The sequence below is a fragment of the Leishmania panamensis genome, assembly GCF_000755165.1.
Source record: "Leishmania panamensis strain MHOM/PA/94/PSC-1 chromosome 35 sequence".
In the NCBI taxonomy this organism is placed as follows: Eukaryota; Euglenozoa; class Kinetoplastea; order Trypanosomatida; family Trypanosomatidae; genus Leishmania; species Leishmania panamensis.
In genome coordinates this window covers 1,880,857-1,904,869 of record NC_025882.1, presented here as the reverse complement: position 1 = coordinate 1,904,869, position 24,013 = coordinate 1,880,857, and the positions used below count along the sequence as shown (strand labels likewise).

Genomic DNA, 24,013 nt, shown 5'->3' with positions numbered 1-24,013 from the left:
GGGGATGTCGGCCCACGAAATCAACCAGTAGGTGAGCTGATCCCTTGCACTCAGCATGTGACTTCCTCACATCACTCTCCCCTCTTTCCCCCTTCAATCCCGTGCTTCCCATGTGCCTCTGTGCTGGGATCGCTTTTCTTTTTTTGTTGTTGCTTCGCTCTATTCTGTTTCTTTCTGTTGGCCTCTTTGTCACTCTGCGACACAGAGGCCGTATGTACACCAGGCTGCGATGTGCCGTTGAGGTGTGTTGGCAGGCATTTTGTTGTCATCACCCGCGCTTTCGCACTTTTTCCCCCTTCTGTATCATCGATCTCCTCGACTTTCAACTTTCCAAGCTGCGCGCATGCTGCTGAACTGAACGACTTCGGGCACCACTCGTTCACCGTCTCGCGCCAGCGCCTCTCTCCCACAACAATGCAAACTGCTGGTTGCTGATTGTTGCTGAGCTCCCCTGCGTGTCTTGCTAGCCTCACCATGGACGGTCTTCTGAGATGTCATTGCGGCCCGCCACGTGTGCGTCAGGGCGTACTTCGCTCCAGTTCAGGGGGCCGCTCTGTGGCTGTCCTCTCTGTATTGCCCTGCGTGCTCTGTGTCATACCATTTCCGTCCTGCTGTTTCGTTTCTTTCGCTTGTATTGACTGCCACTCCTGTTGTGTTGCCCTCTACGCGTGCGTGCGCCTCTCCTTTTCTCTCGATGCACCTGATTACGATTCGTGCGGGGATGCGTATTTCATATTCTTTGGTGTCTCTCTCCTACCCGCGCACGTGCGTGCCCATCGACACTCACATATCCACCCATTCTCACCCGCGTCGATCTGCGTGTGTGTATGTGTGTGTGTGTGTGTTTGTGTATTCACTGTTTTGCACCGGAGATCACAGTAAAGCGCTCCGTGCACTTCGTTTAGTGGATCTTTCCTCCTTGTCGTTCCCTTCCTTCGTCTTCATCTTTGTCCTTCGTTGTTTGCTCCGTCCACGCCCGCGAGTTTCTGAAAAGAGCAAAAGATGCAGGGAGATACCCCAAACAGCTCGAACCCGTACGCCGGATATCAGCGTGGCTACACGCCTCAGGATGGCATGCAAGGGTACCCGCCGCAGGCCGGCCGTGGCGGTGGAGCCGGCTACTACCAGCCGCAGGTGCAACAGCCGCAGGTGCAACAGCCGCAGCCAGTGGCTTCCCAGCAGCCTCAGCAGGTAACTGCGCAGCAGTACGGTGGCTACAACCAACCCTATGCCCAACTGTACGCTGCGCGCGGGGGCTACCCGCAGCAGCAGTCTCAACATCAAGCACCGCTGCAGCAGGGCTATGCTCCTCGCGGTGATTACTACCAGGGTGGTAACGCCTACGGTGGCGTCGGTATGCAGCAGGGGTACCCCGACACTAGAACTCTGATAAATCGCGGCGGCTACGCGCAGGGCTACGGGCAGAGTTACTACCCGCCACAGCAGCAGCAGGGTTACTACCCGACTCAGCAGCAGCAGAGTTACTACAACCAGGGCTACAATCAGAACCCCAACTACGCACCGGCAGCGCGCGGTGGCTTCCAGGGCGGCGCACTGGGTGTTCAGCAGCATCAACAGCCGCAACAACAGCCGCAACAACAGCCGCAACAACAGCCACAACAGCAGCCGCAACAACAGTCGCAACAACAGCCACAACATCAGCCACAACAGCAGGCGCATCTCCTAAACCAGCAATACGGTCGCGGCGGCCGTGGCGGCCCAGGTGGGTTCCAGCGCGGTGGTCGGGGCGGTGGTCGGGGCCGTGGTGGACGTATGTTCGAGTCGTACGCCGTCGTCCACCTCGACAGCTACGCGCAGCTGGAGGAGGTAGGCCGCAAGGGAGCAACAGAAACGATCGTTGCGCCGGAGGTGCTCTCCGCGATGCGTTCGCGTGGCCGTGGTAGCACGATTCGTGTACTCGTCATCATCCAAAAACAGTACGCCGCTGCCTGTCTCTCTATTCCACGCGGCCCGGAGGATACTCTCCTCTCAGAAAAGACGGCCGAGACATTCATGGGGGTCCCATGCGTAATTGTCGGGCATGCTGAGCGCCTCATTGACTTGGCGAACGGCGCGGCCATCCAGGGAGCTGTCTTCAGCACCTTCCGCTCCCTCATGATGCTCTTGACGACCTTCGACAAGCCAAAGACGACGCCGGCGGAGGGCGAGCAGCCAGTGAACGTGCATGAGAAGACTCACGATGAACTTCTCGAGACAGTCACGAAGGACATCGCGACGTACGAAGCGCTGATGACCGAGATGGCGGCCGACTCAGATGAGTCCACCAAGCTTTTCAGTCGTCTCATGCAGTTTGCGGAGAGCGAGGCACATGGGCAGCAGCAAGGCGAGGCCCATCAGGAGGACGACGCCGCTGAGGAGGGCCACAGCGAGAGCGAGGAGGGCGATGAACATAGGACTACCGTCACTGACAAGCCCGCCGAGAGCGCCGCCAGCGCAAAAAAGCTGGTGAAGCGCACACTCATGTCATCGCCGCAGGGGATCCGCATCCTACGCACCGCCCTCGCCGTCAACAGGAAGCGACAGATGTTCTTCGAGAAGATTGCCCCACCGCCGCCTAACCCTGAGGGCAACCCGCTCAGCCGCATCGAGTGGAGCGCCTCGCTACGCCTCATCGACCCACTGTTGCACTACCCGCTTCTCTCAGACCTCGTCTTCAGCTTCTTTGGTGTTGCCCCGGTCGGTGCGGAAGGCGTGAAACCAGCGAAGGCGAAGGCGCAGGAGGTAAAGGTGCTGTGCGATGCCATCGCACGCTATGGCGTGCAGCTGACTAGCTCTGCTAGCTGCGGTAACACCATTCTAGCCCTGTTGCAGGCCATGGACCCCCAACACGCCATGGTCAGCGTGGCTGAGCGGGCCGCCGAGGAGTCAAACAGGAAGCCTGGCCTCAAGCGTGGCCGCGAGGCGGGGGAGGGTGGTGCAAATGGCGACGACAGCGCGCAGAAGGCAAAGGCTGAAGAGGTTTCTGAGGAAGCGAAGGAGGTGACGTCTGAGGTGCCAGAGTTAAAGCAGGCCCCCAGAAGCCTCTCTGAGTACAAGGCTGTGACCGCACCGGTGGACTGGCGTCTCTACTACGCTGTCGCCGAGTCATGGTGCACCGGCGAGCAGCCGGTGCTGCGTCGCAAGCGCACGCGCTTCGTCACACAGGCGCAGTTGGACGCCGACGCTGCTGCTGCGGAGAAGCCGGCAACGATCGAGACACGCCTGCGCTACGTTGGCCACCACCTCATCGGTTCCTTTGTTCTGCGCTACATGATTCCTATCTTTGCTGACGTCGTCCTCTCCGCGCTCAAGAACCCCGCTAGCCGCAAGAAGAAGGACCACGACACGTTTGTGCAGCAGTGCGAGACGATCCTGTCCACCATGGCAGGTGCGTGGTCGACCATGGAGGCCAGCTTCACGGAGGGAAATATTTACCGAAGCCTCTTGATGTGCCTCGGCAGCTGTGCTGTGCCAGACACCCCCATCGATCGGGACCTGCGCACGCTGCTTGACCGAATCGTTGCCACCATCTTCGATTCTTCAAAGGAGAAGTACCTCTCACACTGTGTACAGGAGGCGCTCACAGTGGCTCGGCAGACAAAGGATGGCATCCGGTTCACACTCCAGGTTGCACGTGCGTTGATGGAGAAGTCTGACGAGTCACTCCTGAATCTCGCCATCAGCCCCTCCGGAAATTACGTGGTACGCCACCTGTGCGGGCAGCTGACGGACTACGCTATGGGCAAGGCGGCTGCCGAGTCGGAAGTCGTTACGGAGGCCAAGGAAATGGAGGCAAAGTATTACACCTTCATGACCGCCAACTTGGCGAAGCTCAGCAAAATTCAGTACGGCAGGGGCCTCTCCAGCTGGCAGAGCGAGCAGACTGCCCGCCTCGGCGCCACTAACGCCCCGACTGCATCGAGTCTACCGAGCTCTCCGAACAGTGAGTAAATGTGCGTGGATGCCCTCTCTGGTGCAACGGAGGCCTACTAAGCCCCCCCTGCGCACTTATAGATGTCATGTCTCGTCTTTTGTTGTTGATTCCTCCGCTTTGTCTGTGGTCCATGTTCACCCTTTCACTTTCTTTCATTCTCGGATGTCTGTCTACTCGCTTCTCGCGGTTGCTCCTCTTCTTGCATTGGAATGAAGTCCCGTGTTGCGGTATACATATATATATATATATATATATATACCTGTGTGTGTCTCCGGGGCAGTCTCACAACTTGACAAGAGGTCCACGAGCCGAGAACTCCGCAACACTTTCTTCCCCCCTCCCACTCGCTTCTCTACCCGCAGTGGGAAAGGAGGAAAAGGCGAAGAGTTAGCAAGTGCGCAACTCTACTCGCGGAGGGTCGAGGCTCGTGAGTGCTTGTGGTGGGGTGTATCACTGGTATACTAGCGGTGGAAAAGACGTCTAGATACCCACGTAGGCGGTGTGGAGGGACCTTTGTATCGCACTACTACGGTGTCGCCTCCAGCGAGCAGCTTGTAGTGCAAAACGAACACACAACAAGATGCACAAGAGGTGTAGTGCGTAGTCGCTTTGCTTTCAAGTCGCCAAATTATTCTTCTTGAGTTTTCTGACTTTTCGTTTGTTTTCTCTTTATTAAACTCTGGGGAAAGCAAAAGAAGAGGAAACGAATGGGTTTTTCTGATGGGAGAGTGGGAGGCTACTAATTTTTGTGTAGTACGGTGGGTATCGCTCTCTCCCCCCTCTCGCTCGCTCGCTCGCTCGCTCTCCGTCGCGTGCGGCGCAGTTGGTGTACTTTCCTTTTCCGTTGTTGTTGCTCCTTTGTCTGTATCTGTAAAATGTAGGGTCGTGGGAGAGGCTAGCGAGAAAAGAAAAAAAAGAAACATGATGCTTCCTGTCTGTACCTTTGGTGGGACCTTTCTCTTTGTTCTTCTTCTTAATCTATGGTGGATTGTGTGGTGGTGCGTTTTCCGTCATGTGTGTGTGTGTGTGTATGCTTTAGCTATTGTGATAGCCGTCACATCGACTTCTTTGGGTTTTTCAAACCATCTGTGTGTGAGCACGTATTCCTATCGATCTGGTGTTTGTTTTTCAATGGATTGCTATTGTAGTTCCACATGTGCCGCTCTGTCGATGCGAGGGGGCGATCACTTGTTAGTCTAGGCGGTGTGTGTCGGAGTATGGGAGTCTGTGTTTTGTAAGAAGGTGTCTGTGCTTGTGCGTGTGGTGTGGTGTCTGAGTACGCACAATTATGCCTTACTTCATCTCGTTTGTTTTGGTCGCTGACTATTCCCTCTTCGCCATGTACGCAGTGTTTGTCCCCCCCCCCCCCCCCCCCCCCCACACACACACATACACACATCAAAGTCTCCACAGAAACACAGGCACACGTGTTCTGGCGGCAAAGGAGGTGCGGGGGGTGGGGCACTGTTGTTATGATTATTTGTATTTTTTTTTTACATTTGCATATAGGATCTTCTTTTATGGAGAGGGAAATAAAACAATTCTGAAATGACTCCCCCCAACAAGAGGCGAAGGAAAAGATGAGAGGCGTTTGCTCGCTTGTCTGTAATATGTAGTTGTTTTTCTGTCTCTCTGTTGTGTTTGTGTTAGCTTAAAGTTTTAAGAGTGCCAGTCACTTTGAGATTGAGAAAACCACCGGGAGAAGAAAAATAGGATGCAGCGATGTGTGGGGGGTGGGAGGAAATGACTAGCGGCTCTGCGGGACCATCGCGGTGTGCATGACGTCTAGGGTGATACCCCCTCGGTTAAGTCCGTGTCTTTCTCGCGCTTTCCCTTCCTCCTCTGCAGGCACGTTCATTTCTTCTCAAGGGCATTGAAGGCCCATGCGCACAGTTGTGGTGCAGTCACGAGGCGCATCTGTGTGTGTTTGTGAGCCTGTATGCGTGTTGGTCTGTGCTCTTCTTGTGTGAATGAGGATGAGACTGTCTCCTGCTCTCCTGTTTCCTTGCTGGATCTCTCTACCCACTAACGACCTCAACCCACACCGAGTTGAGGCGTGATGGTATGCGACGTTTTGCCAGGCCTGGCTTCTTCTTGCAGGAGCCAGAGATAGCGACCGAGGGAGAAGGGAGCTCGTATGTTCGACTTTTCTTTGCGTGCTGTGCTAGTACTGTCAGGCGAGCGCTTCCCTCGACAGTGCCGGTGTACACAAGCACTTTTGAATGCGTGGGAGTAACCAGCAATGAGTACAATCAACACGCCCGGAGCACTGACAGCCTGCCAAAAGACGTGCTCTGCATGTGCGTTTCCATCATGCCGGTGTTGCTCTCTTCAGAGGCGGCTGCTGTTTCACCGTGCCTTAATCTATCCTCCTCCTTCTTGTGCCACCTTTATACTGTGCATGATGTTGCACAACGGATTCTTCTCTGTCGTGGGATTTCTGTTTTTTTTTTTATTCCCTCTCCACCCCTTTGATTCGGCTTTGCTTCACAGGTGAACACCGACGCGGCGGCGCACTACTTTACTACACCCCCCCCCCCAATACGGAACGTGTGATTGACTCTGTGATCCGCAGCAGTGATAGGCTCTCTGTCATCTTAACTCGCCCACGTATTAGTTGGCGAGTGTGAGCGCGCTTGCATTTGGTTTCGCGGACGTCGTTTGCTGCTGCTGTCACCTGTTGCCGTCCCAATACGGACGTATCAATCTCGCCAGACCGCCAGGCGCACTGCACAAGAGCCACGTGATCCGAAAAGAAAAATCACACAGATACACATACACCAAAGCGCGTTCAAAGATGGATGATGCGTACTCCCCAGAGAATATGGAGTACGAGTACGAGGATGAGGAACTTGTGAGCTGGATTACGTGGTTCTGCGACTTGAAAGGCAACGAGTTCTTCTGCATGGTCGACCGCGAGTTCATCACAGATGATTTCAACCTGACCGGACTCGCCCCAATAGTGCCGTTTTACCACTACGCATTAGAGCTTATCCTCGATGTGGAGTCGATGGAGAGCGACGGGCTCACAGAGCAGCAGAAGCGTCTCGTCGAGAGCTCTGCAGAGATCCTCTACGGCCTTATTCACGCTCGCTTCATTACCACCGGCCGTGGTCTCAAGCTGATGGAGGAAAAATATGTGCAAGGCGAGTTTGGTAGCTGCCCCCGCGTCTTTTGCGAGGGCCATGCGCTGCTTCCAGTTGGCCAGAGCGACGTGGTGCGTGAGAGCTCCGTGAAGCTCTTCTGCCCCCGCTGCGAGGATATCTATCACCCTCGCTCCAACCGCCACCGTAGCCTCGACGGCGCCTTCTGGGGTACCACCTTCCCGCACCTGCTGCTCATGCAGCTACGCGAGCGCGGCGTATCGATCACGCCACCAAACCAACAATACGTGCCGAAGGTGTACGGCTTCCGCATTCGCAAGCCCGGCACCACCCTCATCACCAATGCCACAGGAGAAGAAGAGACGGGCACCGCTTCCGCAGGAGCAGGGGATGTGTCGCTCAAAACCGAGGCTGGGGCTCACCACAGAGAGGAGGAGGGTGCCGTCGCAGGCTCTACCGCCGCAGATCAGCGGCGGACCGTCGAATCCTCTACCTCTACTAGCTCAAAAGGAAAGCCAGAGTAGAGAGGCGCTCGAAAGAACATAGAATACGCCGAGAGGAAGGGAAGCAGGCACACATACATATGCAAAGTGGACCAGGAGAAAGGTGTCTGTGCCGTCTATGCTGTAACATCGCTCGCCTTGACATTTGTGCGGCACAGAGGCGCCTGTCTCTCCCTTTACCCTGTGCTTTTCTACCTCACCGTGCTTGATAGGCGGGCGAAATATTGAGTACTGCGTGGAAACGGAGCATCCTCAGTGTCTTTGCGCGTGTTTCCTCGCAAGCGAGGGAGAGGGGAGAAGTGCGACCTTTCAATGCTGATTTCTCTCTTCTTTGCACGATGGTGGAAGCCTTCTCCAGCTTTCGGATCCCAGGGGGCGCGGCAGCCATTGGCGTTGTCGTGCGACGCAGGGTGTGCGATAGCGGTGTTGGTGTGTGACAGGCGCATGTGCTGCGCGAGCTGCATGCGTAAAAGTGAAGCCACTCTAGCGGGTTACTGAATTCGTACGGAATCCTCCCAGCTAGGCACTCCGACTTGTGTGTGTGTTTTGTTTCTGTTTCTCTCGTTCCGGACAACAAGTACTTCATGGGGACTTCTTGTACTCGCTTTCTTTGCGTCTTCCGAGGGTATGATAAGAGCCCATAGTCGTCTAGTCAATGTGCGCATGTATATGTAGGTATATGTGCGGGCTTGTACCCTTTTATCCATTCCCCTCGAGCGCGTGCTGCTCATGTGTCGTGGCGTGCGGTGTGTGTGTGCCTGTTTTTTTTTTCCATTTTTATTTTTATTTTCTTCTCTCTTGTCTGTGTTGGTGGGCAACTATTCTTCCACGGCTGTCTGTGTGTGTGTGTGTGTGTGTGTGTGTGTTGCGTGTTACGTGGTGCATCTCAGGATCCTTCCTCTCGGTGGCTGCGCAACATTATTCTGCCTGTAAGTGCGCTAATGAGCTGCGTCCTTTTCTACACGTGAGTCTAAGTGGCAGCGCGTTTCAACGAATCCCCACCTGTAGGAGAGTGCGGACAACGAAAGAAAGTGGCGACGCGAACAAAAGTCACATGAGCATCGCCAGAGTCGAGTCACCAGAGCACTCATTTGATTTAGCGCAACACTGAACTCGTAGCGAGCTGTCTCGTTCATGTGCATGTCTGCGTTTGTGGCGCCTTCACGAAAGAAGAGGCGAAAAAGCACTAGCACCCCCCTAAGAACCGTGCTGCTTGTGATGGCGGTTGAAGGGGTGATTATCCACTGCTCTCGGAACGTATCCCCTGGAGTAGAAAACCCGCAGGTGAGAAGGATGACCAAAGTATGTCGACTTGTACAAGTGATTTTGCCCTCTTCCAGACATGTGTCAGCTTCTCGTGTTCTCTGTCCCCCCGTTCTCGTTTCCAATGCACCTGTGCGGTGCTGCGCCACCTGACTCGCATGGCGATTTGTTTCTCGGTCAGCGGTGGCAGCACCGCTTACTTTGCGTAAGAGGAGTGTCGGTATTTTGAACCGTTGGCATCATCATTGTGCTTCCCAACTAGGACTAAAATGCCTAGCAGGAACCTCATGGAGCCTTCCACGTCATCTATCAGCGGCCTCGCAGGGGATGCTTCCTCGTCGAGGGGGACCGACCGCGGCGGACGCAGCACGTTTCGCGGTGGTCGCGGCAGCAGTGACCGCCGCGGTCGGGGTCACGTATTTTCTCATGGCAGTAACGACGCCTTCCGAGGGCGCGGCAGATGTCGTGGCAGTGCTTGCTGGCGAAGCCGCGGTGACGGGCAGCGTGAAGGACGCGGGTTTGTATCGAGAAAGTTCAGGCGCCACCGCTCTCTCTCAGGGAAGCGCGGCTCCTACAAGCCGGGTGAGGGGGAAGCGATGGTGAAGCGCGAGAAGAAGGATCAAAAGCCCAACTCCAACTTTGCCCTTCTGTATTCCATGCTGGGTGACGCGGCCACAATCGCGGAGTACATTCGCGATTACCACTCCAGCGAAAAGTTCCGAGACGCCAAGTCTGTCAACACATTTTTGCAGGCTGTGAGCCAGCGACCCAAAGTAGTCTACGAGGAGCTCATGTCGCACTACAAGGATGAGGTTTTTACGGCACTCGAGCGCCTCTTTGCCTTGTATGCCCTTGGCAAAACCCCAATAACCCCGCCGGCGCATGAGTTTTTAATCCGCTGCGAGCAAGAGGGTGTGCGCAAGTCGGGGTGGAGTGAGGGTGTTCGCACACTGCCCGCAAATACAGCGGAGGCAGGGACCACCGTCTCAGCAAAGGGCGATGCTGAGGGTGTGGCACCGCCACCGCCGCCTCCTGCACCGGTGGCGCTTCCGATGGACACAGAGGCAGCATCGCTTCTCTCACCTCGCGAACTTCTAAGTAACCTAGCTTCCCTTGACGCGGTTGGTCGCCTGCAGCGACTGATTGAGATGGCAAGAACTGTCGATGACATTCAGGTGTGTGCCAAGAAGCTGACGAACGTGCTTACCGACGCACAGAACGACGTTCAGAATGGCAATCAGCTCTCCAGGACTTCCGCAGAAAAGTTTGACTATGCAGCCAAGTGCCAGCTGATCAGCAAGCTGCTGTCAAAGGCGCGCCGAGTCGTAGAGCCGGCGTTTGCACTGCCGCCAAAGGCTACAACGAAAGGCACCTCGGGCGATCATGTGGACGAACTAGCTGGGGAGGCAACGGCGAGGCAGGAGCAGCAGGTGCCTGGTGGGGACGGCGATGCGGTGCTGTCACAGACAACAACCGAAACCACATCATCTGCCGCCTCTGGTACTGGAGTGGCGACTGCGACGCCCGTCGTCGCTCAACGTCGCGATCCTCTCACGAAGAGCGAGATCGCGGGCTTTCAGGTTGCCATCTCTGTGGCTTTCCATGCGTTGGAGACGGTGCTGACGCAACGCTTACCGTCTGTCACGCAGCAGCCCCTTTCCAAGTTCGCCAAGATGTTGGAGTGGTGCAAAGAGAGAAGCCTGTTGGCCGCTGAGGATGAGCGATTTGCAACGCTGCTCGAGCAACAGGCGGAGAAGGGCATTGCGGAGCAGGCGAACCAGATCGAAACTGTCATCAACATCAAGTCGCTGGCAGCCGGTGACACCGACGCACTGCGCGAGGTGGTGAATCAGCTGTGGGAGGCGGGGGGCACGAAGTGCTTGTCACCATCAAGCCAGGATGTACTCTCGGCCATTGCCGTGGCCGCGTCTGTTGAGGGTATCGCTGCTGATGTGAAGCGGATGGTAGCGGACCGTCTTCTGCAGACGCAGTGTCACCTCACCGATGCTATAGTCCTACCGCGTCGGGCACTGCGCTTCGTGAATGGCGAACGCAACAAGGTGAAGCAGGCCGCTATCGCAAAGCAGCTGCTGGAAGAGGCAGGCAAGGACAAGACAGAGCATGACGCGTGAAAGCGGGAGGAGTTTCGGTGATGTGGCGACGTGTGTGTGTCGTAGTCTGTTGGCCCTCTCGCACGTGTACATCGATGCATGCAGAGAAGGTAGAGACGCAGGTGTGAGCGGTGTGTAGGCAGAACGACTGCCGTTCCGTCTCTCTTTTCCTCAGTGTTTGTGCCTCGAATGTCTTGAAGGACTCACTTTTGCTTCACTTTTTCAATGGGAATGAGCAGACGTGTTGACAATCATTATAATAGCGGAACGAAGCGCTTCCCCTCCCCCCCCCCCACCACACACACTCTGTCGGGTCGAGGGTGGAAGTGTGCAAGAGCCTAAAGAGGACTGTAGTCCATCGTAAATCAAATGCCCACTGCACACACAGAGAAAAAACTGCTTCCGCCTCATCGCATTTGTTTTGCTCTCGCATGGAGCGCTCGTAGATGCGGCGCCGAAAAAAGAGCGATGCCGTCCTGGCGCGTGCAATGATGGACTAGGATGTCACTTTTCCACACAGAGACACACATTCACGCCGACGTCTCGTGATGTCGTTTATTGGATGGATATGCTCTGCCTCGATGTCCGCTTCATGCAACTGCACTTCACCTGCCCTCCTTTTCTGACCTTGCTGCCTTCCTCTCATTTCCTCTGTCCTTTCATATTTTTATGGCACCATTTTTTTTTCTGTGTGCTTGTCTGCTTCCTGGGCTATTTGCTCTCTCCCTCTCCCCCCACACCCACTCCTCAAACACCGACGCACTCTTCACATCACTTGACGTGTGCGCATTTCGGGCTGGCGTGCGAGCGTGACCAACGGACGTAGTCTTCTTTGAGGCGAGGTGTGTGTGTGTGGTGTGGGCGTGCTCTCTCTGCAGGTGAAAAGAGGGACGCTTGCAGACAAAACCTCCGCTTCTCTCCCCTCATACTCCTTCCTCTTTCTCACTCCGTAGGTACTCAGCGGAAATCCACCACAACTGGTTTTGTGGGTTGCCTCAGTACGGCGTAGCCGGGCACCTGTACTGTGTAATTTGTTCCCCCTTTCGCTCCGCTCTTGCTCGCCACGCACTCGTACACAACTTCATCCTAATTGGCCATCAAGGGATGAGTTTTCATCTTGAGAAACTTAACAGGGGACTCACGCGGCTGGCCAGTGTGCGTCAGTACCCGGTCGCCAAGAAGCAATACGTGGCGAAGCAGACAAAAGGTCGCGTTTTCCGCGTCGGGGTGCTGCACAAAAAGGAGCTGACAGAGGCAACCCTGTTGCGTAATCGGCGCGGGTTCATTAATGCACAGCTCAATACCGTTGCCCATGCCCCCTCTCTGTACCACTGGCTCTTTCATCGGTGCGGTATCCCCTTCGCCGAGACGCACGCACTAGCGAAGAGCGGCCGTTTGAAGGTGGATGACGTGGTCGTATCAAGCGCCAGTGACCTCGAGAGCCAACTGAGCTGGGAGACGTTTCAGCAGCTAGATATCCAGATCTGCTCCTCTCTCCCAACACTGCAGTCGAGCTCGTCGACCAGCACAGGCATACCGGAAGCCCCGGGTGCCACTCAGGGACCCTGGGTACCTGCGCTCAAGCGTGCGCTGCATCGTACCTACGCCTTTATCTATCTGCATGCTGGCGTGTCCGTCTCCTCGGAGGAGAGTGAGCCCCGCAGTTTTGTGCACAGCATGGCTCCGATCATGGGCACGGACCCAAGTGCGCTGCTCGGGCTCAATGTGCTCCGGCCGATAGGCTTCCTGAATGGCATGAAGGGCATTGGCGTTGCAACCAATGACGTCTCTATGGTGCGGTACTGGAACAATGAAAGCCTCGGCAACTTTGGCGTGTACGACGTGCGCTTTCCTCGCGGAACTCCGCTCGAGGTCGTGCGAGAAGCTGCGAAGGATGTCGAGTCGACGCTGCAGGCAAAGGTGCAGTCTCAGCTCTCGACGGACGTCGGCGTGTCGTGCTCGTGCGTGTGCTGTCCTCCGCCTTTGCCGTCACGTGACACCGTTGCAAACCGGCTGTTCTCCGCAATGCCGCTACTCACTGAGGAGCGACTGCTTGTCACCACGCCTCTGCTGCCGTATCGAGTGGCACGCAGACTCCAGCGCAATGGTGCGGTGGTCTCTCTCGTACGGAACGGTCCGTTTGTCCTACACCCCTCGCTGGTGCAACAGAGGCTGCAGCCCTGCAGTGCTACCGATCTTGCGCTTCTCTTCACCTTTGAGCGCCGGTTGAAGACAAACCGCATGGTGCTGAGTCTCCGCGAGTTTGACGTTGACAAGACTTAGCGGAACCGCCACCGAGCAAGGCACGGTGATGCGTGTGAGGCAGGGCAGGATTCATGAGTCGCGTGAGTTAGAGAGAGAGAGACAGGGTGGAGGGCGAGTGTTTGGGCTCATGCTCACAGATTGATTTCTCCCAACATCCCGTTCACGTGTCTGCTGCCGTTAATATTACTCACTTCCCTTTTTTACATGCAGTGTGTGTTTGTGATGTTGTCTTCCTTCCCCTTCACCCCGCCTCTCTCTCTCTTTGCTCTCGGTCTAATCCCCTTTCGAGTTCGCCGTTCTCACGTCTTGGTGTCGCACAACGGTGAGGAGGAAAGAAAAAACGACGACGCCTTCGCAGCAGAGAGTTCTGCTGGATTCGAAGGCACGCTTCAAAGCCACCAGTGGTGGACCCTTGTGAAGCGATGTGGGCGGGGAGAAGGCGAGCACAGGCCACGCTTGTGTGTGTGTGTGTGTGTGTGTGTGTGTGTGTGTGTGTCTGGAGGAAGAGGCATGGCAGAGTTCGCCCCGCGCAGTCTGCAGTGGTTCTGTAATCCATAGCCTCCTTGCCTCGTGCCCAATGCCCCTCCCCTCCGGTTTCTCTATCGTCTCTGTACTCTCACTTTTTCTCATCTCTTGTCCTTCTGACCACCTCTCGTTCTTTCCCCCCTGGGTGAATAGTCATCTCATGAGTGAAGTGACACTGCGGGTTCCTCTCGCTCAGCTCGCAATCAAAGAAACGAAGGCACTGTGTCTTTCGTCCTCTTTTTATTTCTCTGCTTATCCGTGTCTGTGCAGCACGCAGCCTCTTTTTTGCCACCACACACACACACACCCACACACACATACACAAGTTTACTTCACTTGCTGCTAGCCATTCTTCACCACCACTTACATCGCACGCGAGGCGGCATGTCGTGGGCAGCATTGGTGAAGAGTATAAAGCCGGAGGAGGCTGCCAAGTTTACGGCAAAGCCACAAAATACGGTGTACGCTGTCGACTCATCGCAGGACGATGCTGAGCGGCGACTGCAGAACCCGCAGCATGAGACGGCGGAGCTGAAGCTTCCGTCGTTTTCCAAAGGTCTTCTCATTTTAGACGCTAACGCTATCATTAAGGGCATGGACAACTTTGTCTCCACCGCTGACGCGCTGGTGACGACACCGCAGGTAATTAAGGAGATCAAGGATCGTGCGTCGCGCGAGCTGCTGGAACGACTACCCCACAAGGTGACGGTCCTGGACCCTACCCTGGAGGCAATCGCCGCCGTGGTTGCTTGTGCGGAGCGCACTGGAGACTTTGGTGCCATGTCCCGCACTGACATTCGCCTCTGCGCGCTAGCCCTTGACTGTTGCAAGGTTGGCGGATTTCTTGGCGAACCGATCGAGCCGCGTCCGCCGCAGCTGAATCCTGGAAACCACGAGAAGGTTCAGTTTATGACAGAGGAGGTGGATGAAGAAGAACTGGATGACGAGGCGGAGAGATCCGAGCCAGCACCTGCACAGGGCGCCTCTTTGGGTGCGATCCCGGGATGGGGTAGCTGGAACGACGAGGCGAAGGAGACCGATGGTGAGGGCAGTGCAGGTGTTGCGGAGAAGGACGATAGTGAGGGGGAGTGGATCACACCGGAGAACATCCGAGAGATCCATGACGGAACGCGCGGCACCGGGCGTACCTTTGAGGCCGGCATGGCCTGTGTCACGTCTGACTACGCCATGCAGAACACGCTCATGCATCTCGGCGTTCCAATCGTGGGCACCAATGGCCTACACATTCACGAGCTACGTCTTTGGATGATGCGCTGCACAGCCTGCTTCACCCTCGTCGTTGACACTACCCGTCAATTCTGCCCTGAGTGCGGCTCCGGTGACACCTTGCGTCGAGTTAACTACGTCGTGAATGACCAGGGTGAGGAGAAGCTCTACATCAACTTCCGAAAGCGCATCAACACGCGGGGCACCATCTACAATCTGCCAAAGCCGCGCGGCGGCATTCGTGGCACGAACCGCAACCTCGTGCTCCGTGAGGATCAACTGGCTCACGTCATTCGTGGCACAACGAGTAGCAAGGTGAAGGCCCATCAGGTCATGCAGAATGGCGACGACGCCCTCGCCACCTTCGGTGAAACACCGAAGGCGAAGAAGAAGAACTTGGCTGACCCACGTGCGTACTCGTCTTATCACAAGTACAATGTCAATGAGAAAAAGAAGGTGCGCGCTGCTCACCGCAAGTAAGTTGAAGACGTGATGACATGGAGGGCTGGTACAGGGCGCCGCTCCTGTACATTCTGCGAGCTCTTGCTCATTCTGACAGTGCCATAAAAGAAAAAAACGGCAACCAAGGAGACAGTGTTGGGGTCCATTTGCGCCTGGCCACGGCGAAGGACACACCCCACCGGTAAGATTTCGATTAAGCGACGTTGGCTCCTTACTTTCGGTCCGTATGCAACGAAGAAGAGGTGAGAGGCCGGGCGTGTGACTACCTGTGAGATGAGGACTTGCGCAGTTTTATTTCTCATACTGAAGCATTCTCTACTCCCCCCCCCACCCGCACTTCTTTGCGTCATAAGGCCATGCGCCACCCCTCTCACGACTTCAATGAGGGTTAGTGCGTTAGAGGGGCAGAAAAACCAAAAGAACAGTATCCCCACGCACAGCAAAGCGCGCTGTTCAATTTGACGGCCATTCGGTGTATGCACGCTGCAGCAGGAAAGGGGCAGAACCTTGCATGCGCTGTGATTGATTGATTTGTTTGTTTGATATATAAAAACAAAGGTGTGTATCGATCTGCAGCTGGGCGTAGGGGCCTCCGTGTCTTCCCACGAGCTTCACCTCGTTATCGCAACTTTCTCGCCCTACCTAGGCTTACACTCCTCCCCCCACCTTCACAGGAAAAGGAGGCCCAGCGTTTTTCTGAGGGCATAGATGTGATCTCCCGTGCTCTTCCTTCACTCTTTTCGCTTCCTTCTACGCTTTCTCGAACATCCTCCTTTTTTCTCCCTATCCCTTTCCACTCGACCCACCACATTTTATGTGACGCGTGCGGCGACAGCATTGGCCAGGGCTTGCTGGCACGCTCCTTTACCTCACGTGATGCGGTGTGTTCCTTCTCGCGGCGCTTGGTTTTCCTTCTCACTTGTTTCCTGCTTCTTCAGTGAGCGGTCAAACCTTCACGCTAAACCTACACACATATGACAGTACCCCATGGCGTACATATTCACCCGACTATAGTCCTCCTCCATATACACCCACACACACACATTTGCTAAGCAAACGGTAGTCACAACCTCGAGCGTTAACGTTGAGGGTGAGGGAGTGTGACTCATCTTCTCACGAGCAGAGAGCAACTCACAAAGAGTTGGCTATACCGAGGGCAGGCGCAAATACTCTACTCACCTGCGGCCGCTCATTCATTTTCCTAGCTTTTCAGAGATCCTTAAGAGACCCCTTTCACCATCCCTTCCCGCTACCCCAACCTACACGCACGCGAGAGCATGGGCTCACGTCTTCGCTCCAAGATGGGGCGCGTCTGCAGTGCTATCATTGGTGTGCACTTCGCCATGACCTCCTCTCTCTTTCTTTCTTCAGCCTTTGCTCACGACACCGCGTTTGAGCAGCACTGGAACTATAGTAAGCCCACCCTGCGAAAGCGGGTGCACTACTTTGATTTCTGGAGATCTGCCTTTTACTCCCCTGTGCTCTCGAAAGAGGAGCGTGAGTGCCTCGACGTGTGGATGAGTATTCTAGCGCTTCGTTCACCGATGTTCGCCACGGTTCAACTCTCTCCCAAGGCGGTGCTGCAGGACTCGATGGCGATATTACAGGGCATTAGCGAGCTGCGTGATGGCGTCTACCTTCTCGAGAAGTTGCCGATCCGTGTGGAGCCGTACCTGCAAGAGATTCGCCGCGAGCCCCAGGGCAGCGTTGTTTTTTTGCATGGAAAAACGCGCACCGACATCCGCCTTGCCATTCCCTTCACCAGCTACTCCATCCCGCTATGCCTCTTTCCCGCCGCCTTTACTTTGCAGCTCGAGCGCACCCCCACGAACGGGCACATGCACATCACCATGGTGGAGCATCGCTGGTTTAGTGGCTTGATCTGCTCCCACCAGACTAACTCCGTGGCATCTCCGTGGGGGGATGTAGGGGATTTATGTCGCCGCTACAACGGCTTTTTGTGGTCGCTTATGGTAACCAAGAAGATCTCTCTTGACGAGCGGCGGCGCGCACTCGCCACGAGAGCGGCGGAGATAGAGGCTGATCTGAAGAAGCAACAGGAACAGCAGATCAACCTGTGACTTGCGAGAGGGATATATATATATATATATATATATACAAACGCATGTGTACGGAGCGCATCGCATAAACATTGAAGGGGTTACGGAACGGCATCGCTGGCGTGGACTTCTCTAGACAAGTGATCTCTATATTTTGTGCTCCTCGACTCACTTCTAGTGGCACGGACAGGAAAACTTCTGTGCAGGCAAGAACGAGATCAAAATAGGATTAAGACCTTGCTCTCTCTCTCTCTCTCTCTAGCGCCACTGTTTGCGCAATAAGCGCACGTGTACCCGTTACAAAGATGACGTAGTGCGTGTCCGCCTTACGTGTTGCCCAGGCACACCTCCGTGTCTTTGTTGACAAGTCTGCTGCTGTGCATACTTCGTGTGTTGTCCTGCTTTTTTTTTTTGTGTTGTTGTTGTTTTCGTTGTTGCGGTTGCGGTAGATTCAAGAATGTGTAACTCTCAGTCTTCGTTTCTCTTGCACTGACAGGCAAGTGTGCATCCCTCTTCGTAGCGTGTGAGGTCATGGAAGAGCCATCAATTTCGCTTTTCACCCCTCCCTCGCAATGTGGAGGACTATCCTTGGCTGTGAAAACACATTTTGGGCATCGCCATTGCCGCTGTGAACTTCATTGCGTTCTCATTTTCGCTCTCCACCTCCCTTACCCAGTTTTTAGGAGGGAGAGAGGGACTCAGCACACCTTTCGTGTTGGTGCTTCTTCTCACCGACTGTTGCTCTGGCTGGGCCATTGTCTCCCCCCTTGTCACATTCTGTGTCTCTTCGCTGTCACTCTTCCGCTGTGCACACACACACACACATACTGTCGCTCTTCTACTCTTCGCACCCCTTCGGCTCAGCTGAAGTGTAGTGTTCACATGTTTGCCTTCTTTTTCTCTGTTTTCTCCAACTTGGCGCTGTCTTGTTGACAGTGCTCTGTGTGCGTCTTCTCAGTTGGGGTGCCAATAATAAAAAAAAAGCAGCGACCTCCACCCACGAAGCAGATGATGACTTGATCGCGTCCATTGCGTGTACGTGCGTACCTGCGTATGTTTTTGGTGTAGGTGATGCACAGCCGATCTCCTGGATGTCTGAAGGGAATCAGCGATCCCCCAAAAAACTGAGATTCCCAGTGCGTCTTATGCTCACCTTACCGAATCGTGTTGGTGGCTCTAAGAGGGTTGGCAAAGGAGAGATGGAGATCATTTTGGCTTCTTTCATAGTGGCGTGAGTAGCGTCATTGCCCTCCTCTCTACATCAATCGATCCCTCATGTTTCTCTAACCCGAAAAGTTCATACCACAACTTCATTCATCCCATTGCCCCTCGACTTCCCTCCTCTGTTTCCTCATTCCCCCCTCTTCGACACACGAATGTGTTGTAGTGCACTGGCACTGTCAACTTCACATGCTTTGTTAGTGCGCGTGTCTAAAACAAGTATTACTGAGAAATCACCACCCGAGTAGCTTGAGTGGTTTAGCTTCACCTTTGTCCATCACTGACTCCGCGTCCTCACCCCTTCTACTACTTCGCTCTGCGTGAGATTTTCGTTTATCGTGACGACCTCTTCTCGTGTCTTCGCGCCTTTTTAGTACTAGCTTCAACCATAGCCACAAACCCCCCTCCTCCCTCCCCCTCTTCCGTCTCTCTTTTCTATTGCCATTTTCCCTCCAGGCCTCTACAACGAAGTTTTGAAATCAGACGCAAAGAGGGAGAGAGAGAGACACCCCACTCACTCTCTCACGCAAGTACTGGCGACAACTGCCTAGTATACTGAAGTGGTCTTCTCTCGTGTTCTTGACGTTTTAGTTTCATGTCTGTGCGGATTTGTGGGTATCTTCTCTTTCGGTCGGCACACAGTCGTTCACTTATTGTTTCCGGGCGGGCCAGCTTTTTAGGGCACCATTCGCTGACCAGGTCAAAGAACTGACGATCGCCGCACTTGGAGTTGCGCGTCTGTTTCTCGGCGTGTACGGCTGCGTTCATCGGCCAATTTTTTGTTCTCAGAAGTGGACTTCTTTTTCCTTCGTCTATCGCCTTTCTTTGCCGTCATGCTGCACCGCACTCTCCGCCGACTCGTGCCGAGTGAAGCGATCGGCAGTGTTCACCCGGATGTGTTGTGGGGTTATCAGCAAGGCCAGTATGCTGGTCCTGGTTGGGCCAACTTTATCAAGTCGCTCCCCCTTGAGGCGCTCACGATGCAGGGCGGTAGCACCATGGCAAACCTGAACGATCGCGCTGGCACCTTTGTCGACCCCGAGGACCCGCGCCACCCGCTTGCCCTCATGCAGTTTGGCATCATGGGCAAAATGGACGGTACGTTTCATCAGCTGGCCTACGGAGACTTTGGTCGTATACCGAAGGGGTCGCGGCTGATGCAGGTGCTCTACGAGAACTACCTCGAACCCTTCTCCATGAATAGAGTGTGTGCGCAGCTGTACTTTTATCAGAAAGTGCCGAACAACTATCACGCCTCCGTAGACGCGACAGCCGAGTACGTGGGGCAGACGGCGTCGCTGGTTGGCCAGGTAGTGGTCGGTCTTGGTGCCTGTATCATGGAGGGTGTAACGATTCGAGCGGATACGAACTGCGTCTACATTGCAGAAGGTGTGCAGATCTTAGAGAACACATGCATTATGAGCGATGCACCGACAGATCTGCTGGCGTACCAGCGTCACGAGCTGCTTAACCCGTACCAGCAGTGGGACGGCATGGATGGTGTCACACGCATCATGCCAAACACCATTGTCGAAGCGAACTGCTACCTCGATAGCTGTTCCATTGGCTCCTTCAATCGCATTGGCCACAATACCAAGATCATGAAAGGGGTGACGACAGGCATCATGGTGCACATTATGCCTGGTAGCGTGGTGACGACTGATACCAAGATCGGTGACGGCGAGCTCTGGGGTGGCGCGCCGGCTTGCAAGATTGGGGAGGTGAGCAAGTTTGAGTACAAACGCCCGTACTACGCATCACTGCTGCATCGTGAGAGCGTCGCGGAATCGTACCGCAGCATGTCTCGCTACGGCGACCAGTTCGTGCATTATGTGAATGCGATGGGCCAGCTGGAGACGCTCATGATTAAGTATGAGGATCACGTCACGCCAGGGGTCAAGGCAAAGGTGCGCGATTTTGAAGAGGGTCGAGAGCCATTCCACCACACAATCACCCGCATTGCGCAAGGGTGGTCACCGGCGAATCGCCCAGATGACAAGAACTTTGCCATGGCTCCGCCTGCGCCGGGTGTGAAATTGTTTGCCGAGCACAACACGGACTCGTCGCCGAGCGAGTGGAATGGATCGTACGCCAACATCACGAACATTTTCAACGACTTCCGCTGGTAAAGGGGCAATAACAACCAAAACCAAAACAAAAAAAAAGAGAAAGTTGAGGGGTGCAAGAGAAGCTGAGACGAAAAGCTTCTACGCGTCGCAGCGCTAGATCTTCGGGTTGGTCTTCAGGTTGGACTTGTGCTCAGGAAGGGAAACTGAACCCGTACTCTCTCTCTTTCTCTCTCGGTGTGTGCGATGAGGAAGCACATACTCCTTGTGTTGTTCTGCTTCTTTTGCTCCCCCCCTCCCTCCCTCCCTCCCTCCTTCCCTCTCTCTGCCTCTTCTCTCCCTTTCCCCTCTACCCCCGCTACCTGATGTCTTGTCGGCTCTAGCTTGTGTGCATGCGTGTGTGGGTGGCATCGATGTATCAACTGGTGCCTTTTTCGCTCATTTCCTTACTTTGCTCTGCTGTAGTATGCGCATGCTTCTGTTAGTGTTAGCCAGCTATACCTCGTCTCGCAATCGTGAATTCCTCACGCATGCGATGCACTCATTTCTCGCTGTGCTCTCTTGTCCTGCGTTCTCTTTTGCTTCTCTGTTGTTCGAGGCGCACTGTTCTCTAGCGGAGAACGAACTTCCTCTCCCTCTCTTTGTTTCTGCAGCTGTACCCTCGGTACCTCCCTCTGTACTTCCTTTCTTTTCCCAATGCCTGCCCCTCCTCCTCCTGTATGTGTGTGTGTGTTTTTTTTTTTTTCGCTGCTTACGGATTTGCTGTCGCGGTGCGTCTCGTATGTTACTGTGGGCAGCACGTCTGTGAAGGGAGGAGGGCGGGTTAAAAGGGAGCACGAAAGGGTTGCAAGACAACACAATGTCTATGCGCGCGCACACATACACGCAAAGTAAAAGGAGACGACTCGAAGAAAAGAGAATGCGATGACGGGTAATTCACGGCTCAACCACGAGGCATTTACCCCCGCCCCATCCATCACGTTTTGCTTACTAATGGCGCTAATAGCGGCGTGCGTCGACCGAGCATACGTGCAAAAGGTCCGGTGTAGACTCGAGGAGCAGCACTAGTGGCTCGGAGTACTACCGGAGAGCCTCTGGGCTGCCCTCGTAGCCCTGGTAACTGCCTCCACCTTCCTTTTCTTTTCATCAGGGTTCTCTGCAAGAATGTAATGTGTCTCACAGCTTAGTCTGAGCGCCTTTTCATAATCTCAGCATCGCATTCACCACATTGATCCACCTTACCGTTTCTACCCTCTCGTTATTTTTTCCAATCTCTGGCTGTTTCTGCGCACCCCTCGTCTCCGCCTCCCCCTCTCTCACCGTGGCACCTACCCCGAAAGTGGAGTGATCGCCTCCCTCCTCCTTGTGTTTGGATCTTGCCCCTGCGCAACGGTGAAGAGTCTTCGACAAGCAGAGAGCAGTCTCACGATCCGAGTGGTGGCCGCCCCTCCGATCTTGGACTGCGTTCTGCGAATGACCACCTTAATCACCGAGAGCAAAGGAGTTACGACGAAGAGAACCAGGCTACAGGCACGGTGCATTCATACATAGATATACTCAAGTGGCGCTGGCTTCTTTAGCTTCGCTAAACTTCTATCACGAACACTCTACTGCAGCGACGACTGGAGTCATAGAACCGTCCCAGACACCCGTGCACCATCCTTCCTTCGCCATTTCTCACCCATCCTTTGACTATTCCCAACCTTTTGTTGGTGCGCGCGTGGGCACATTTGCAGGAGGACCCCACCGCCACGTTCTCCTCAATTTCTAATTTTTTCTTTCCATAGATCAACTTCACAATCATGTCGGCGCTGAACGATAGCCGCAATACCGGCAGGCGTTCATTTCTAGGCGGAATATCACAACCACAGCGACTACAGGGAACACCGTCCTCGTTGTTTCGCGACGATGTGGGGGCAAGCAGTGGCGGAGGAGGTGACGGCACCTGCGAATTCGAGGTGGGGTTTGACTGCCTCCACAGCAGCCGTAGCGAAGAGGAGGACGCTGCAGATGTTGCCTCCTCTCGCGAGAAGCGTCTCAGTCGCGTTCAGCGAGATGTACGTCGTCATGAGGTTCAGATTGCTGCTCTCCTCAGTGAAAGGCATAAGCACTGTGAGCATTTGGCCACCGTTTACGAGGAACTGGAAAAGGTGCTTCACAAGCTTCGACTGGAACCGCCGCAGGACCTTAAACAAGACGCTGGGTCGTCCTCTTCTCCGATGTTCTGTGCATTGACCAATGACGAGAAGGACTGCACACCACTGAGTACCGCTTCCACACTCGCGTCTTCGCTGCAGCAGCGCTTTCAACAGGTGCTCCAACGGCATCAGGACCGGGTTTATGAAGTGCTCATTGACTACCGGCAGCAGATAGACAGGTATGAGAGCGAGACTAGTCGGCGCCTGCGCGCTATAGAGGATACAGTTACGCAGATTCAGTCGGATGTGCGCGAACTGCAACACAGAACTAGCACCCAGATAGAGGACCTTCAGCACTTTCAGCAGAACGTGCAACAGCGCGTAGAGGCGGTGGCAGCGCAGCAAGAGGTGCAACGTGTCACCTTTGACGCTGCCGGCGAGAGTCGAGACACGAAGGCAACGAAGCTGATGAGCAAGATTCAAGAGGACGTGGCTCGATTGAGGGCCGACACAAAGGTGGTGCGAACTAAGCAAATTCAAAGCGATAAGGAATTTGGAGAGCAGATTCGGTCACTGTTATCAGCTCAGCATAAGGCAGAGCAGACTCTGGAAGTGCATAGTGCGTCTATCGTGCAGCTGCGAAACCAGGATTCGCTTGAGGGGGCTTTTCACGAGGTGAAAGACTGGCTTGGTGACCTCGAAAAGCGCATGGTCAGCCGCGGCGAACTGCTGCAGTGGACAGAATCCTTGCAGAGCGAAATCCATCAAATCCGACGTGTCACAAGCGGAGCGCTCGCGCACACCGTTGAATCAGTTGCACCCAGCCAAGACGCTTAGCGAAGGGAATGTGGGCTTCCTGAAGATGCGGCTGCACCTTCCGCATTCCTGACTAAACTCGTCTCGTGCGTTGCTCTCAGTACGTGTGGTTTTATGCCACTTTGTTTTCTTCTTGTTGTTCTCCTCATCCTCTGCATGCTTTTCTTTGAAGCCCCTGCTGTCGTGTTTGATGCGAGTTGAGCTAGTAGTGTTGTTGGTGTGCTGCAGTCCACACGAGGGGACGCTTCGGCTCCCAATTGTAACGTACGCTAAGGTTTTACGTTGCCTGTGCAATTACATACAGCGGTGGTAAGTGTT

The 24,013-nt window shown here is 54.8% G+C and overlaps 8 protein-coding genes across 8 annotated transcripts; all 8 read left to right on the top strand.

The window, feature by feature from the left end:
• Positions 1 to 1,002: 1,002 nt before the first annotated feature.
• Positions 1,003 to 3,951, top strand: LPMP_355220 (hypothetical protein; the record flags this gene model as incomplete). The annotated part of the gene is made up of 1 exon (XM_010705151.1): positions 1,003 to 3,951. The coding sequence occupies one exon, from the start codon at positions 1,003 to 1,005 to the stop codon at positions 3,949 to 3,951; it is 2,949 nt and encodes a 982-aa protein (XP_010703453.1).
• A 2,780-nt stretch (positions 3,952 to 6,731) lies between these two features.
• LPMP_355210 (protein kinase ck2 regulatory subunit, putative) lies at positions 6,732 to 7,562 on the top strand (the record flags this gene model as incomplete). The annotated part of the gene is made up of 1 exon (XM_010705150.1): positions 6,732 to 7,562. The coding sequence occupies one exon, from the start codon at positions 6,732 to 6,734 to the stop codon at positions 7,560 to 7,562; it is 831 nt and encodes a 276-aa protein (XP_010703452.1).
• Positions 7,563 to 9,073: 1,511 nt separating this feature from the next.
• Positions 9,074 to 10,936, top strand: LPMP_355200 (hypothetical protein; the record flags this gene model as incomplete). Its single annotated transcript, XM_010705149.1, has 1 exon — positions 9,074 to 10,936. The coding sequence occupies one exon, from the start codon at positions 9,074 to 9,076 to the stop codon at positions 10,934 to 10,936; it is 1,863 nt and encodes a 620-aa protein (XP_010703451.1).
• Positions 10,937 to 12,019: 1,083 nt separating this feature from the next.
• LPMP_355190 (hypothetical protein) lies at positions 12,020 to 13,198 on the top strand (the record flags this gene model as incomplete). Its single annotated transcript, XM_010705148.1, has 1 exon — positions 12,020 to 13,198. One exon carries the CDS (start codon positions 12,020 to 12,022, stop codon positions 13,196 to 13,198), a length of 1,179 nt encoding a protein of 392 aa, XP_010703450.1.
• An 891-nt stretch (positions 13,199 to 14,089) lies between these two features.
• On the top strand, positions 14,090 to 15,412 carry LPMP_355180 (hypothetical protein; the record flags this gene model as incomplete). The annotated part of the gene is made up of 1 exon (XM_010705147.1): positions 14,090 to 15,412. The coding sequence occupies one exon, from the start codon at positions 14,090 to 14,092 to the stop codon at positions 15,410 to 15,412; it is 1,323 nt and encodes a 440-aa protein (XP_010703449.1).
• Positions 15,413 to 16,671: 1,259 nt separating this feature from the next.
• Positions 16,672 to 17,475, top strand: LPMP_355170 (32 kDa ER-associated protein, putative; the record flags this gene model as incomplete). Its single annotated transcript, XM_010705146.1, has 1 exon — positions 16,672 to 17,475. The coding sequence occupies one exon, from the start codon at positions 16,672 to 16,674 to the stop codon at positions 17,473 to 17,475; it is 804 nt and encodes a 267-aa protein (XP_010703448.1).
• A 2,033-nt stretch (positions 17,476 to 19,508) lies between these two features.
• Positions 19,509 to 20,804, top strand: LPMP_355160 (hypothetical protein; the record flags this gene model as incomplete). Its single annotated transcript, XM_010705145.1, has 1 exon — positions 19,509 to 20,804. One exon carries the CDS (start codon positions 19,509 to 19,511, stop codon positions 20,802 to 20,804), a length of 1,296 nt encoding a protein of 431 aa, XP_010703447.1.
• A 1,739-nt stretch (positions 20,805 to 22,543) lies between these two features.
• Positions 22,544 to 23,716, top strand: LPMP_355150 (hypothetical protein; the record flags this gene model as incomplete). Its single annotated transcript, XM_010705144.1, has 1 exon — positions 22,544 to 23,716. The coding sequence occupies one exon, from the start codon at positions 22,544 to 22,546 to the stop codon at positions 23,714 to 23,716; it is 1,173 nt and encodes a 390-aa protein (XP_010703446.1).
• Between the last annotated feature and the right edge of the window lie 297 nt (positions 23,717 to 24,013).